The sequence below is a fragment of the Cyprinodon tularosa genome, unplaced genomic scaffold (assembly GCF_016077235.1).
Source record: "Cyprinodon tularosa strain WSP-4 unplaced genomic scaffold, ASM1607723v1 ctg94, whole genome shotgun sequence".
In the NCBI taxonomy this organism is placed as follows: Eukaryota; Metazoa; Chordata; class Actinopteri; order Cyprinodontiformes; family Cyprinodontidae; genus Cyprinodon; species Cyprinodon tularosa.
Genome location: NW_024039718.1, coordinates 2,237,636 through 2,253,579, shown reverse-complemented (window position 1 = coordinate 2,253,579; position 15,944 = coordinate 2,237,636). Strand labels below are relative to the sequence as shown.

Below are 15,944 nucleotides of genomic sequence, written 5' to 3'. Positions count from 1 at the left end.
TTCCTTTCATGAGTCATAGGAAAAGAACATTCTTGGCTGTTGATACAGATGTTCAAAACGTGGAAGACCATATAAAAGTTCAAACGCTGACTTTTTTCCTTTGTTTATTATGAAATAAAGGAGAAAATCAGATGCGGTCAAAGCTGTTCTGGAGCACAGCTCTCATACTAAGACTTCCTCAAACATACTCATGCACCCTTTCCCCTCCCTCTCCTCCTCCTCCTCTCTGTAACCACTACACACAGTCTGAGCCTCACCAGTATGACTAGAGGAGTAGGTCTGCATATTGCAGTACTGGCAGTGTGTGTGTGCTTGTGTTTTTGTGAGGGTGCATGTTTCTGGGTGGACTTCAGCTACAACAGTGCCCCCCTCCATGTGTGTGTCAGCAGGGCTGACCAAGCGACAGTCATCTTGAGCACAAGAGAGACCTTTCTTAGAATGCAGATGGTATAAGCAGTGAGGGGAAAAGTTTTTGACTGTTCGTCTGAGCCTCAGCTAATTCAGTCAGTCAGAGTGGATCCAGGAGGGGAGAAACGGCGGCATCGGGAGCAGCTGAGAAGGACTCCTACTTGAGCTCGTCTCAGACTTGGATTTCTGGTGTTGATTGATTACCTGTCAGTGTAACGGAGCCTTAAGCTGTGCATCACCAGTCAATAGAGCTGAAGGATTCAACAAGGCTGTCTGTGTAGAAGGTGGGTCTGCCTCTGTTCAGTCTGATTTTGGGTTGAATTTTATTCTTTTGAAACAATGTTATCAACAGATATCAAGCTACATTTATATATGACTGATCATGTAGAAATTAGGCTCCGGGACAACATAAAAAAAACCTTCATATAAAAATTCATTTTTTTGTAGCATGACTGTGTATAAGCAACAGTCATGGAGTGTCTTGTTCATCAACTTATAAACAGTATATTTGTTTCCCTTGTTAGCATATGACTAATACCAAAAACAACTGGAAACAGCTGCATTATTTATTTGAAAGCTCAATTATGAAGACATTTTTACTGTTTAAATCAATGACAAATTAAAAATAAAGTTGGTTATATATCCAACACCTGTGGCTTTGTTAGATCAGAGCTTTTTAGATTTACACTGTTTTCTAACACACTTCTCTATAGTTCTGGTGTTTTACCCAAAGATTTAAGATCCCTATTAGAGCCTTGCTAAATGGTGACCCAATGGCTTTGGGCTAGTTAAATATCCTAAAACTCTATTATTTCTGATTTAATGGGTTGGTTGTGTGCCAAGTGCCAGGGTCTCACTGATTATAACTGCTGACAGACTGGATTAGAGTATTCTAAAATGTGGAAAATGAAGAATGCCGGCAGAGATTAGATGCTATGGACAGGTTGAACTGATAAAATTGATAGGAGGAGGGAGAATACATCTATTGAGCCTCTGTCCCCTGGCTGCCTGGTGGGTTAATGGAAAAAGAAGATGTGAAAGCAAAAAGGGCATGAGCTGAGGTAAAAGGAGGGATGATGACCCTCCTGCACCAAGAATGTCTGCATCGCACAGGCTGTGCTGCTGGAAAGCCACAGGGATCAGGTTCCCTGTGTCAGCTGCTGTGCTCTACTGCTCCCCATCCAACTTTATGATATCTGCTTATTAAGAGGGTGTGTATTTAGGAGGGAAAGGCAGAGGACAGATTTTTTCTAACCTGTATGTTGGAATAAATAAGTAAAGATCATCTCAATTATTCAACAGGAATAGGTCCCACAATAGGACAAATTGAACTCACAGGTGCCAAAGTTTCAGAGGTCAGGTAATATCTGTTACACTTTTCACATGTGTTTTCTGTATAGAGCATTTGCCTTGAACTATTTAACATTTTGTTACATCAAACAGAAAAACTTCCTTGATTTTCATTCAGAGTTTATTGGGCTGAAATTATGCGACTTTAAAAGAAATAATGGTCTTCAAATTATTTAGCAAAAAAGCATCTGGAAAGTGCTCTGCAGATATTTATTGTGACCTTTTAATCTGATGCAATTAAATCAAATGTATATCAAAAAATTAATAATAGGGAAACTGACAGTTAAACAGAGTCAAATCTGAGTCCGACTTTATCTTATAAATAGATTTATGTGGGTGAGGAGCTTCATTAAGGTGAGCTGCAGACATGTCAGAGAAAAAAGTTTGCTCTAGGGTTTGGTTATAAAATAACATCCCCAACAGTACAAGAATGGTACCCTACAATGACCGACTGGGCAAGGAGAGCAATAAGGATAAACTCTACTAGAGTGGGCTTTATGGAAGAGTGACTTGAAGAAATCTGGTGAAAAGAAAATGACACAGGAGAGGGGATACTCTGCTCTGTCATTTAACTTTCTGTCCCACATGCAAAATGTTTTATGTGTATAAAAAATTACACAGCATCTCTTTAAACACATTTGCCATAGTGAAACGCAGCACTTGGGACATCACACTGCAAGGTAGATTTTCTTTATTATGGAAAAACTGATGCAATTTTTGAGGATTTTCTTTGAAACTTTTTTTCCTCTTCATAAAGATGCACTAGTACGGGTTGATCTATCATACAAAATCCTAATAAAATACATAAAAATAGGGTTGGTGATAAAGTTTGTCAAGGATAGTTCTTGGTGCATGGTGGTCCTTGTAACTATCTTTGTTTCTGACTTCTAGACTGTCTCTTCAGCATTTTCCTCAAAATTCTGATTCCCTTCTTCTCTCTTCAGTACTGACTAGACTGGACTAATATATATATAGATATAAAATGTATAAGTGTCATTAAATCTTGTTCTGCTCTCTGTTTGAAATGTATTCCCCTCTCCGCATAGCAAAGCAAATCTCATGTGCTGTACCCTGTGAACCTCTGCGGGTAGATCTCCAGGGGTGGCAGTGGACAGACACGTAAAGGCTAAATCTGAGAGAGACAAAAAATACCCTGAGTAATTAAGTAGCACCATAAACAGCAGGGTGTGGAGTCACACAGCTGATGGAAACACATTAATAATGTAGCTAAAGCAAAAAGAATCTAAATGCAGTAACAACACAAAGCCAAAAAAACTTAAGGAAAGCATAGTTTACAGCAAAAAGAGAGTTTTTCAGTGCATAGCAGACAAACAGGATGAATAGAGGGGGACAGTAGTGAACATTATTTAAACGAGTAAATAAAGACCTCTTAAAAACCGCACAGTAAACTGGTTTCTTTGAGATTATTTCTAAAAAAAAAAAAAGCTGTAGGTTAAAACCTTATAGACATTATGCACAGGAGCTCAAATAAACATTACTCTGATTTTCACATATTTTACAGATTACCAAATGCCAGTTAAGGCAGAGATGCAGAGCTACATCTTTAACCTTGATACTTCCCCCCCATGTGCTGTTATTGATTTCCTTGGCTTGCAAAGTAAAAATAAGAGTTAAAAACACAGGAACTGTCCAATTCAACTGCACATCTGTGTTTCTGCAATGTTTGCTTTGCTTCACCCACATCTGTGTTCAACCTGTGTATGCAGTTTTGCATGAATGGTTCACATTTTGACATATTATAAACACAGATTTCAATATATTTTAATGTTTTTTTTAATGAAAGACTGAAATAAAATGAAAAAAAAAATGGTAAAGGAAAATGAAAACTTTTTTTGTAAATGTTTAACATTATGAATGTACTTGTATTCATCCTCGCTTGGTGAATATTTTGTGAAACCATTTTATCAGAAATTATAGCAGTAAGCCTGCAGGGACACATCTCCAGGTTCTAGACTTTTTTTCCATTCTTTTTTCCAGAATACCTCCAGGTCAGGAAGTGTCTGTTAATCTTTACAGCTTGCTATAGATTTCCAACTAAACTTATGTCTGGAGTCATCTACTTGAAAATGCATTGATCAAAAACATTCATCAAACCACTTAAAAGAGTCAACCACCATAGCAGTGGTGCTTGGATTATAATGTTTTTTCAGTGAAGGCTTTATACCAAGGGTTACTGTGCAGGTGCAGGTGTCTTAAAAACCAAACGATTTATGTTTGTTGCAGTCTGGCAAATCAGCACTGCTAGACAATGCGTGGTCAACCTTAATGTGAGTTTCACATCTTAGACTTTTTTCCCAGAGCATAGTTCTTCTGGAAATTTTAAAGGATTCACAATTCAAAAGACGGACACATCAGCAGTAGCTGTAATATTGTCAGAGATACATAGAATGAGTCAGCCGGTCAAAGTCAAAGCTACAAGGATAGTGCTCAGTCACCAGACATGCACTGACACATGGCAGGAAAGAAAATACCATAGGCTGCTCCGGGTGGAGATAGTGTATCACTTTAGAGCTAACACATGGCATAGACATAATAGACAGTGACTCATCATTGAACTCACTGGGAGCACTATTCACTGTTGAGATGAAGCCTTTATGCCTGTGATATTAAACCTCATTGCCTTTCATCTCCCCTACTTCTATCCCTCCATCTGCTTTATTGACTTACAGAGAGCTGTGTGGGTAGTGACTGCTCATGAACTACATCCTCACCCCTGTAATGCAGCATCCTCTTATCCAGACCTCAGTGCTACCTCACCCAGAAATAAATAATGATAAGCTTAATTTGTGTAAGCAATGGACCACTGTTTGTTTTCATATGTAAAAATCATTTCCATCTGAGGACGCCCTGAAAGCCCTTCCTCTTTCACATCCTCTGTGATGATTAGCGCAGCAACAGCGCAGCAAGAAACCTGCTCTCCTTTCACCTTTGTGTCTTTAATGGCAAGAGACTACCAGCGACGGGCTGAGCTTGAAGTACTGCAGCTTTGGCAGGCAAGGTTTATATTTGTCTTTGACACATGTGGGTCACAGGGGCTGTATTTTTGCTGGCTCTAAAAGAGGAAGCCACTTGGGGATATTTAGAGGACTGAGCGCACTGACTGACAATGTAAAGATTATGTTTCTCCACTTGTGTTTTTCATATCATCTCATAATCTTGCCATTTTATCCATTGCCTGTAAAAGAAGGTGATATTTTAATATAATATACAAGGAAGAATGATTAATCTGGTTTTTTTAACTATTGAACACACTTAATTGTTTAGTTGTTGGGTTTGTACTTTGATTGGTATGATTCAAAATACTAAGGCAGTGTGCTAAAGATTACTAATTGATGTTCTGACGGTAATCTTTAGATCTGCTTAATTCTGATAGATTATTAATCAGGACCTGAGTTTGGTTCTCAAAGCTCCAGTGCAGCTGAGCCGGTATAACACCACCACATGTTGCTAGTTTTAAGGTGCCAGAAATTTTAATCTCATTTAGCACAGATAATTTGTAACAAATAAGAAGTGTTATGTCCCACGCTACAGTGTAAAACTGATAATTTAACTGTCATCATAATATGACTAACAACTGAAACGTTTACATCCTGTAAAAAATCTACTGCTCTCTGCTAGTTGCTAATTCATCCAGTTCTTGCAATACTTCTTCCTCTTCACGGCTGCAAAATGATTGGTGGTCTGTTCCCTTCTTCTCTGCAATCACGCTCCTTAAAAACAGGAAGTGAACAATGTTCCTCAGTCAGCTTTTAGAAGTGTATGGCAGAAGCATAAGTAATCACATTTAGTGTGAGGGTGCTATCAATAAAGAGGCACAATCGCAGAAAGCATACAACATATGATAAATTAAGTTTGAAAGTGGGATTACTGCCTTTTTTTGGTTATGTTTTGTCTGCAAATCAAAATGAAAGATTCAGAAAGTCAAAGTCTGCAAATACTGTACATCAGATACCCAAACAGGGCAAAAAACATTTTGTCATTGGATAATAATTGTTCGTACTTTATGTAATAAACACAGCTGAACCGAAAGCATGAAGACTTAAACTTTTCTTTGATGCATGACTCCTTTTTCTTGGTCTTTTGGAGCTCTAAGTTAACTAACAATGCTGGTTTTGAAACCACCTGCTCTTGGGCAGTGAGGAAAAGAAATATAAAGATGTCAACTCTGCATCATACTGTTGTTGGGTTTTTTTTGTTTGTTTTTGAAGCATGATTTTCCCTTTTAATGCCTGCTTTTGTCTACATTAGCTTGTTGTAGTGAGGGACCATGTTAAAAGTTTTTTTAGAGGATGCATCTTGCTCCGTCTTTTCTCTTTTCCAAAAAAACTCCAATGCACTGATTCCCAAAACTGGGCCTGGGACTGCATTTTTAAGTTGTAGATCAATAAATATCGGGTCTTAAGATGCTTAGCAGAAATGTAACTGAACAATAAAAGTAATAGCAGTAAAACATATTTATATTTTAGTGTTTAAAGATATAAAAAAACATCACTTATAACTAGACAAATACATCGTTTTTGCTGCTATTTGTGTTATCGATACATTTTGTAGAAATGTTTGCACACTTAGTTTGGGTCATGAGTTCTGGTATTAATTTGTGTTAAAAAATGTTTACAGTTCCAAAAGTTTTATTTTGTTTTACTTTTTTGTGAGTCTTGAGAAAGCAAAGGACGCCTCTGCAACAGTGGTATATTTTCCGATTAATTTCAGCTTTTGATGACAGAAGCATTTTATCCTTCACTGAATCAGTTCACCTTTTTCCCTAATTACTTGCACCTGTGTTCTCGTCCACATAAGTTGTCATTCCTCTCTCCTCTCTTTGTCCTGGTTGATCTTCTGCATTGTTGTCCAGCATTACAGCCAGCTCTTCAGCTAGGTCTTCATTGTTTGCCTGCCTGCTCCATGCTATCTACCCCCCATAAGTTCCTTTGTTTATGAATCACAAACATCCTTATCATGCTGTTCTGTTGGTTGCCCACACATTGGTTCACAAAATCAAACCCCGACACTCTTTTGAAGTTGCCAAACAATTCTATTCATAACTTTGACTCTTGGTGGCAGATGTTTAGATTGCAACAATGATCATTGACATAACATGACTCCAGGGTGAACGCTTTAAGGGTTTTGCTAAATCACCATGGGCCTTCATGAGTGCACAGCTGTCATACTGCAAGGGAAAATTTTAAAAAATTGCAGCACACGTGCTTACATGTGTTATCGCAAATTTAAACGTATTTTACCTTAATGCATTCTGATTTGCATTGAAATGACTGCAGCTGCAGATGGATTTTTTTGAGCCCGTCCCGCCCCTAAATACATATGCAAATAATGATAATAATCCCCACCATGGGCGTGCAGGTGGTGCATCGGTTAGCGTGCACAACCCATGTACGGAGGCCTTAGTCCTCAATGTGGCTGACCCGGATTCAAATCCGACCTGTGGTCCTTACCGCATGTCTCTCCCCCTCTTCATACCCCCTTTCCTGTCAGCCTACTTTCAAAAAAAACGAGCTACTAGTGCCGCAAAAAAAAAAAAAAAAAAAAAAAAAAAAAAAAAAGCCCCACCATGAGTGCAAAATACCATGGTAACAGTGTTGACAGGCCCTAACAGAGAAACTTTTTCAAAGACTTTGCCAACCTCCTGGTGTCCATCTGTAAAGCTGGTCAGTCTAAACCAGAAAATAAGCCATACATCATGATGTTCCAACAGGTCAGTAGGATCTTTAAATACATATTTCTCTCCATTCGTTTATTGCTGATGTCCTCCAGCAGTGCCAAAGCTGCAATCCTTTGACAGGTACGCAGGCCTTTATGGGGCTGTTTATAGGCACATGATTATCTATACTTTGTCTACCTTATGATTCATCAAACCTGACTTGTTCGGAAGTAATTTGCTGCTCCGTTTGTCTGTTGTTGTTTTTTTTTCTGGTTGGTATTAAAGTGCCTCTGTGAGAATACATTTATGCTTCCTGGTTCATACTGCAGACTGATGCATATTAACATAACCAAATAAGTGAATATTTCCAGGGTATATGAAAGCAAAGCTGTTTCTGTTATTTCTTTAGGCGTTTTACTTCATTGTATGAGACTATATGTGATTTCATTTAATACTTAAGGTTTACTCAAACCTGTGTGGAAAAAAAAGTTTTGATGATGAGTTAAATGAAACTGAAAGGAGGTATACTTCAGTCTGAGCTTAGGTGCTTTATAATCTGTTATATTTTGATTAAAAAGTGTTGCTGCAGCACATTTTTATGGAAGGTTGAAACTTTGCATAAATTCACACTTTCATGAAATATTCCCTCTTTTACATGTCAAGTTGTTCTTTAAATATTGTGCCCCACGTGTCATGTGCTAACACACTTTTTGTACTTCAGCCCCTGGACTTTAGAGATTGTCTAATGTATTAAACTCCAATCTCTAAGTAGTATAGCTGACATATTCTTGGAGGTGATTTTACATCTTTAGTGTGCATTAGCAGTGACGTATTACAGTCTGACAGAGCATTAGGCTCTTATACGCCTCCTGTTGTAGGTAATAATCAGCTTAACTAGCAGTTAACTAGCAGTTAACTTGCAGCATAAATAAAGGATGGTCAGACATAGTCACAACAGAACATTAAGTGTGTCTCTATGTCATAGCAAAGCCTGATCCTGCAGAAGTAAAAGCATTTTCTGGTAAATGTTTAAATGTGTGTAATTATATTTTTGAAGGAATTGTGAACCTCCTACAAAACTGTAAACAAAGTAGTATAAAAAAAACGCTGGCCCCAAGTTTCAACAACAAAGAGAGCATAGACCTGCTATGATGCTGCTGTATATATCCAGTATGTGAATTGGAAGCCAGCTCTGTTACCTCTTGTCAATGTTTTATTTCTAGGAGAATATCAGAGCAAGAATATAAGACTTCAGTCAAAATCGATCATCAGTCATTAAGTTATACTGTTTTAGTAAACATTGCTGCAAAACCCGCAGTGTAGTTTTCTCTCAGCTGTGCATTGTGTTGCTGTTGTGGGTCGCCACTTCCTGTGGTCTCAAAAAAATTCCCAGCTTTGGCCAAAAGATTGGAAAACGATCTTTAGTCTAAAACAAAAATGCTCGAACAAGTTTAATTTCCCAAAGGATGGGCTACACTGTGAAGAGAGGCCTCAATCTACTTTCCCTCAGAGTCACACAATTCAAATAAAGATGTGTCAAACAGCAGGCTTTTGTGTGCTCCAGGCCAAAGGACTTTCCCACATAGGGAACAAATAGACTGTGTAATTACTGAAAACTGCCAGTGTCTAGATGCTGCCTTTGTGCTTGGTCCTGTTGAATGACTAATAAAAGTTCTCCTCATTTCCATATTCCATAATGCAGCTAACATCTGGTGGTATGACAGTGGTAATGTAATACTGGCTGCTATTGCTTTCATAAGTAGGAGATGAATATATATGATCTTTTTTTCCATTACTTCAAAGTGCAGCTGTCATAATTACATAACTTTTATCAGGCTGTTTATGATTTATGATTTCATTGAGTGAAAGTTATTTTTAAATCAGCACCCAGGCATCTCTGACAGACTGAGTGAGCAGGAACTGCTAATGGACTGAATTAGATGGGGATTTGGTCCTAATCCAACTGCACACAAGTATAAACAAAAGATGACTTGAAAGGTATGACGCTTTCAAAGAATAATTTCTCCATTCTTTTCACTTGTATTTGAAGATTTAGACTGTATCCAATTTTAATATGACTACCGCAGAGCCACTAACTATGGTGCACCCTTGTAAGAAATTACATGCCGCAAAACCCCAGAGGTCTGATTTGCAGCTATCTTTGTGCTGTTCTCCCGGGTGCTCAGTGTTTATGGACGCGCCAGTCTCTGCTGTATACTGAGCTGTTGTTGTTTACAGAGAGGGTCAGAGTGGCTCTTCCCACAGACTTCTCGGAATTGTGAAAGTTCAGAGGCGTGCTGTGAGAACATCCTGGAGCATGCTTCTACTCAAGATGTCACAGGACGCTTCTTAATAAAGTAGCTATGGAGGAAAGAACTAGTCAAAGATGGGATCTATTGGTGTGTTTGCAAGTGTTCACTCATAATAAATACCAAGCTGGGTTAAGAAGTATGGAGGATGTCTCCAAAGACAAACAAGAAATGACTTCACCCAAAATGTATTGCTTTACTTTCTTTCACCTCTGCTTACAGTACATATATTGGATAAATATGATCTACCTTCCTTATTTCAGTTACTGTATAATTTCTGAGTAGAATTACAAGACCACGTACCTGTTGATTGAAATCCTAGTGGGATCCCAACATAAAACTTGGCAACCATGGCTTTAGCTTTTGGAATAACTTTTCTCCTTTTGAATGAAGGACAGAGATTTTTTTTACCTATTTTACTCCTTCTGAAGTTGTATGACATTTGTTGATGATATAGGCTGTACTGGAGGTGCATGCATGGTCGGGGTGATGGTAGGATTTAACTTATTAGTCTGCTTGATATTTGCATTTATTTGTATTTCATTTGCATTTATGTTTGCAGATGTTGGGGAATTGTTGGGACTTGCAAATTATCTTACTGTAAAGCCCTGAAAAGACCAGACAATTTTATAAGAACATGAGTTAAAGAGTTACAATGCTACAATCTATCCCTTTCATTCTGATACAGTCCTATTCATTAACATTTTCCACATTATTTTTTTTTTATGTGCAATACCATATAGTGCTCACTTTAGCATTTTACAGGCAGTGTCACCAAGTTCAAATGTATTTGCTTTGGAAATTATTTTGAGTAAACAGTCATAATAAAAACATAACAAATCCTTTTGACTATCCTGTTCATAACTGACATGAGTACTTCTGAGGAATTAACTATTCGCTTTGAGCAATTGACATGCTTTTGCAGGTCATTAACTAGAACAAATTATTTTGAAAACTGCCTTAACCGTTGTGCAAATTTAAAAAGTGATATGAGGAATACACAAAAGGCACTGAGAGAAACTGTATTTATAACAACAGGAGAAGAGCCATTTTATACAGATTTCCTTTTGCAGGTATCCTATTTCTGCTTTACCAACATTTAAGTTAGACACAGGTGTTACATAGGGACCCAGAATACAATGTGCTGAGTGGACACAACAGTTAGGCAGTTTTATTTTTCGCAGTTGCTTCATAAAAATGCTCAAAGCTACACCTGGCATCTTTAGAATGCTCAGTAGAGAGGGCTTTATAAGAAAGAATAGCTTATATAAAAGCTAATGTGAGTTATTGACCAGCTAACTTTTTGAGCCAACATTTCACATATACTAAAAATGTGAAGGTTATTGTCCAAGACTTAAAATAATTTTTTTGTAGAAATTCTGGGAACCACTGCTAAACCTGCAGATTGAGAGTGAAGTGCTCTGTTTGGAACATAAGAAACAATCATATCTCTGATGGCGCTTGGCCATTTAATGCTTAATATGGGAGAAGGAGGATTTTAAATTCTTCTGGTGAAGATCCTCAGTCATCCAGGTCATAGTTATTCTAAAAAAAAAAAGTTAAAAAACAAACCACTGGATTTTTTTTTCCATGTTTGAAGACATTTCGCTCCCCATGCAGGAAGCTTTTTCAATTCAAAATGTCTGGATAAGCCTTGAGTTCCAAGCTTTATAGAATAGCCCAGCAAAGCCTTGTTATGGCTTAGAAAACATCCAAATTGAACCAAAAGAACAGGTCTACCCCTCAGTAAGGGGGGGGGGTCATTGAGATCGTTGTTGGCCTGCAATACCCGATAATGGCCTATACCTCTGAAAAGGGAGTCATTAGGGTCATTGTTGGCCTGGCTGACCAAAACATCTCCCCTGGTCACCCAGGCCAACAATGACCCTAATGACCCCGTTTTCCACACAATTTTACAATGTCTATTTTAGCCATCCTTGAGTTCCTCATGCTTTGTAAGGCTTTTTTCTGCTGTTATTAGAAACTAATATCTCATTTGTCACATGAAACCCATCTGATTCCTTTGTTTACAGCAACAGTATTAAAATATTGAACTCACAAATAATTGTTTTATCTTGTTGATCATGAAAACCAAAAATAAACTTTATTTTCTCATTCATTCCATTGTTGGTGTATTTCATCCTCCCAAGATGTCTGCACCAAATTTATGAGAATGTATTACCTATAGACAGCACCTCAGTGTGATATAAATTTTAGCTAATGTTTCTACTTTTGACCACCTCAAAATGATTTACACTAAGAGAGGCTGGAGTTATTTATAGTTTCAATTCATTCTACAACAGAGATCAGTCCCAGCAGTGCTGTTATAAAGCCCTGTGCAGAAAACTGGAGGTAATGGAAAGGTGACCACTCTTTAAATCCTATATCTCATCTACACCAAAAATATAAACATGAATCATCTAAATGCTGTGATTTATTTATCTTTTTATCTGGAATTTTGTATATCAGGATCAAGGTGGTGAAAACAGATCAATCTACCACGTTTATGTTGGGTACAGTCAAGCAAGAAAGTTTTTTTTTTTTTGGACCTTTTAAAGTTAGATCCTACCCAGCTTTAAGTCCAACTTAAAAAGTATTTAAGTAGATGCAGAGAGAGACCCACAACTCAGGTGTGAAAATATGTTGTCATTTTTGCATTCTACACCTGCAAAGCTTGTGGTTAAGGCTGATGGGAAGCTGGATGGAGCTAAATACAGAAAATCATGTGAAAGGCTGCAAAATTCTTAAGAGTGAGATATGGGCTTAACTTCCAACAGAAGAACATTTTTGACATACAAACTACTATGGAGTGGTTTTATAAAGACTGTCTGCTGCTCCACTGCAATACCCTGTGACACCCTTTGCAGACGTTATTTGCTTTAGTAATATTATTCGATTATTCTTGATGGTCCTAATATGTTTACAAGCACAGAGAGAATATCTGAATCCTCTGGCATTTTACCAATGCCTCTCTTGTGGCAACAATCACCGCAGATATTTTTCCGTTTCAGTTTTGACCTTATTTTCAGTAGTAATAAAAAAACAAAAACTGTGGCCACAATTTAGTTTCTGATTTGATAACCTTTTTACACATGGTAAATGTTGACATTTGCATATCATTCACCCATGAAATTGCAAGGTTTGGTCATTAGAATTTGATCTGCATATTGATGAAAGCAAACACACACACAAAAAAAGTTGCAAGCTGTATGCGGTATCGCGAACGCGGATCACCTTGCACCTGCTCTGAAGATCTGCTCTATACCTGTTTTATAACAGTGAAACTTTCTGAAGATTAGGCCCTTTGTGGTTGCAATGTGAAAACCCCTGAAAAAATTATATGCTTTTGCAAGTCCCTGTACAATGACTCTGTCCATTACCCCAGAGGGTTATTACAGCAACACAGCAGCCCTGTTGCAGCTGATCCACTACTGTCTGGAATATTGCTGAGCTGCATCTGGTCCTCATCTGGACCTGGGGGCTGCTTGGATGTCCACCAATCCAAGCACAATGATTGCCACTGACAACATGGCAATTCTCAGAGCTGACGGTGGCTAAATCAGCATGTCACGGACTAAATCAGACCAATGTGTGTTGATATGAAAACAAGATGTGCAGAAGGTCTGTTTAAAAACTCCATACTGTTTGTGAATTGGACTGCAAACATATTTTAAGAGTGGACATGTGAAAGCTTTAACTGTTTCCAAGTAGATTACTTTAATGTATTGTGTTTCAGTTAAGACAAGAACCAAAGTTGTCTCCATATACTCATCTTGCAACATTTTTTTACTTACGAAGCAGAAATTATACATTTCCATCTATTCAATGTGAGAAAATGTAAAAGTAACATGCCAGGTTAGAATTAAATGCTGTGCTATAGTCAGTTTTTCTTTCAGTTTATTTTTTTTTTTCAGTTTTTAGAGCTGAAAGATTTAGTTTTTGTTTGGGAAGCAGACTGCCTAGGTTTACCAAAATGACATAAAAAGAACAAAATGCGCACATTTCAACTTTTGCACTGCAAAACAAGATAGAAATAAGTCAAAATTTCTTAAATCAAGTTCACAGTATTTACCCTTAATTTGAGTAGGTAAATACGAGTATCTTCTAATCGAATCAGCATTTTTACTATTTAAACAAGATAATTATATGATATGCAATTGAAATAAATGTAAAAAAAAAAGTATTTTATTTGTCTTGTTCCATCGGCAAAGTGTCTCACTTACCTCCTCAATTCAAGAAAAATACACTTAATTCAAGAAAAAAATGACTTATTAAGATTTCCATTTTTTGCAGTGTTTCCAGTAGTATCCCTTTTAGACGTGGAGATATAAAGAAAGAGTCATGATTGATTGACCTGAGCTTTTTAGTTGTACCATCATGCATAAATCAGTTTTCCTTTATTACTTTAAGAAATAGTTTTTCAATTAAAGTTTTATAGATTTCTTGAAGATTTCTAAGATCCTTGGAGATAAACAAATCGCCTAAATGATCACACCTTGCAGGCTTGATAATGTATTCATAGCAGTACATGGAAAAAAAGATTAAAGAGAGGTTTGATCTGTTCTTAGCTTTTCTGCTCCTATCTTTTCATTTCTACCTTATTCTCCTCACAACACTGAATACGCTCTGGTCAAGCCATAAAATGGAAACACATAAGAAAAGACTTTCACAAAGGTTCACCATCAACAAGCAAATTAAAAATGCTTTTTTTTCCTGCTTCTTTAAGTGTAATAAATCTTTTTATTTTTCAGATTGGAGCTGCTGCAATGGACGATCAGAGTCTGTTCCAACACAGCAGTTCTCAGGGCACTGCAGGTCAGTCCAGCACTGAAGGTCAGAGGTCAAACATGATCCGGTGTGGTTGGCTCAGGAAGCAAGGAGGTTTTGTCAAGACCTGGCACAGCCGTTGGTTCGTTCTGAGAGGGGAACTTCTCTACTATTACAAAGATGAGGAGGAGACCAAACCCCTGGTAAGGCTGTTTGTGAACTCAAACTTAGTGGTATATTTGGTAAAGACGTGTATAAATATTAAATTAATGAATAAATGTATATCTTTTATCCCTGTAGAATAATCCTGCACTGAGATGTTGTAAGAAAAAGATAAGATCATATGTAATTAATGTATTTTTAGTAAAATGCCATTGCGACAGGTGGATGTGACAATGGCACAACATCCCATGTGGCCATGTGGCTAGTAACTTGTTACCTTTGCTTAGTTACATTTACTTTAGTAACTTTAGTGGGGAAAAAATTACTTTTCGGAGTAAATAATATAATATACAATGACATATCTCTACTCTGACTTGATTCAAGTTTCTGTTTACTTCTTTCATAGTGAGTAATTTCACTTGATGAAAACAAGCATGTTTTACACAAATTTGCACCAATGAGAGGCACACTCATCTTTTTTGTAGTTAATGGTTATTGGTTAAATACAGTAAACAGTATATTGTAATTTAATCTATTCTACAGAGTGTAACTTTTGATTTTGTAAATTTTGTAGCTAAAAAAATATTAAATGTTTGTTTTTATGTTGGGAAGTAAGTGGATCAGAGTAGCCTATTTACTAAATACTTTTTTTTTTTTACTAATAAATAAAATAAAAGTCGTGCTACTTTTATTGAAGTAAAAGTTTTGGCTACCCAACCCACCTGTGCACACCATGTATAAACATTGAGAAAACCACTATTAAGACACAAGCAGAACATACATCAAGGACCATGCAGTGGATAGTATTTAGTGAGAGCAGAGGAAATACAGGGAAATACAGCAAAAACTAAGAAAACAGTAATAATAAAAAAAAAATAAGTCTCTAAATTCAAGGAATCATTACCTTTTTGCCCTCCCATCACCAACATAAACTTGAGAAGTTAACACTACTATGACCTAATTGTCAAAAACCTGTCCAGGTGTTAGATTGTGCAAATTCTAAGTCATTCAGGCCATGGCAACCACAAAACAGGCCAAAATCTGAGGCAGCTGGAATTTAGGTCAGTTTTTCTGAAGACATTTCGACACCCATTTAGGAATCTTTGTCAATTCTGTTGGCTCACAGCCCTGACATTGATTGATGCTGCTTAAAAAGATCAGTGTTCCAGCTTTAGGTGCAAGCCAACAGAACTGACAAAGATTTCTGGATATGTGTCAAAACGTCTTCAAAAAACAGTTTGAAAGTCCGGTTGCCTTCGATTTAAGCCTGT

At 37.2% G+C, this 15,944-nt stretch overlaps 1 protein-coding gene across 2 annotated transcripts in view; it reads left to right on the top strand.

Annotated features, from left to right (window-relative positions):
• Window positions 1-267: 267 nt before the first annotated feature.
• The window catches only part of arhgap24 (Rho GTPase activating protein 24), an 82,402-nt gene continuing 66,725 nt past the window's right edge, over window positions 268-15,944 (top strand). The window contains exons 1-2 of one of the 2 annotated variants that reach the window (XM_038275017.1): window positions 268-692; window positions 14,496-14,714. In XM_038275017.1, the coding sequence (XP_038130945.1) occupies window positions 14,511-14,714 (204 nt within the window). In that variant the 5' untranslated portion in view covers window positions 268-692; window positions 14,496-14,510. Of the gene's footprint in view, window positions 693-4,691; window positions 4,773-14,495; window positions 14,715-15,944 lie in introns of those variants that run through there. The other variant, XM_038275014.1, reaches the window with a different exon arrangement.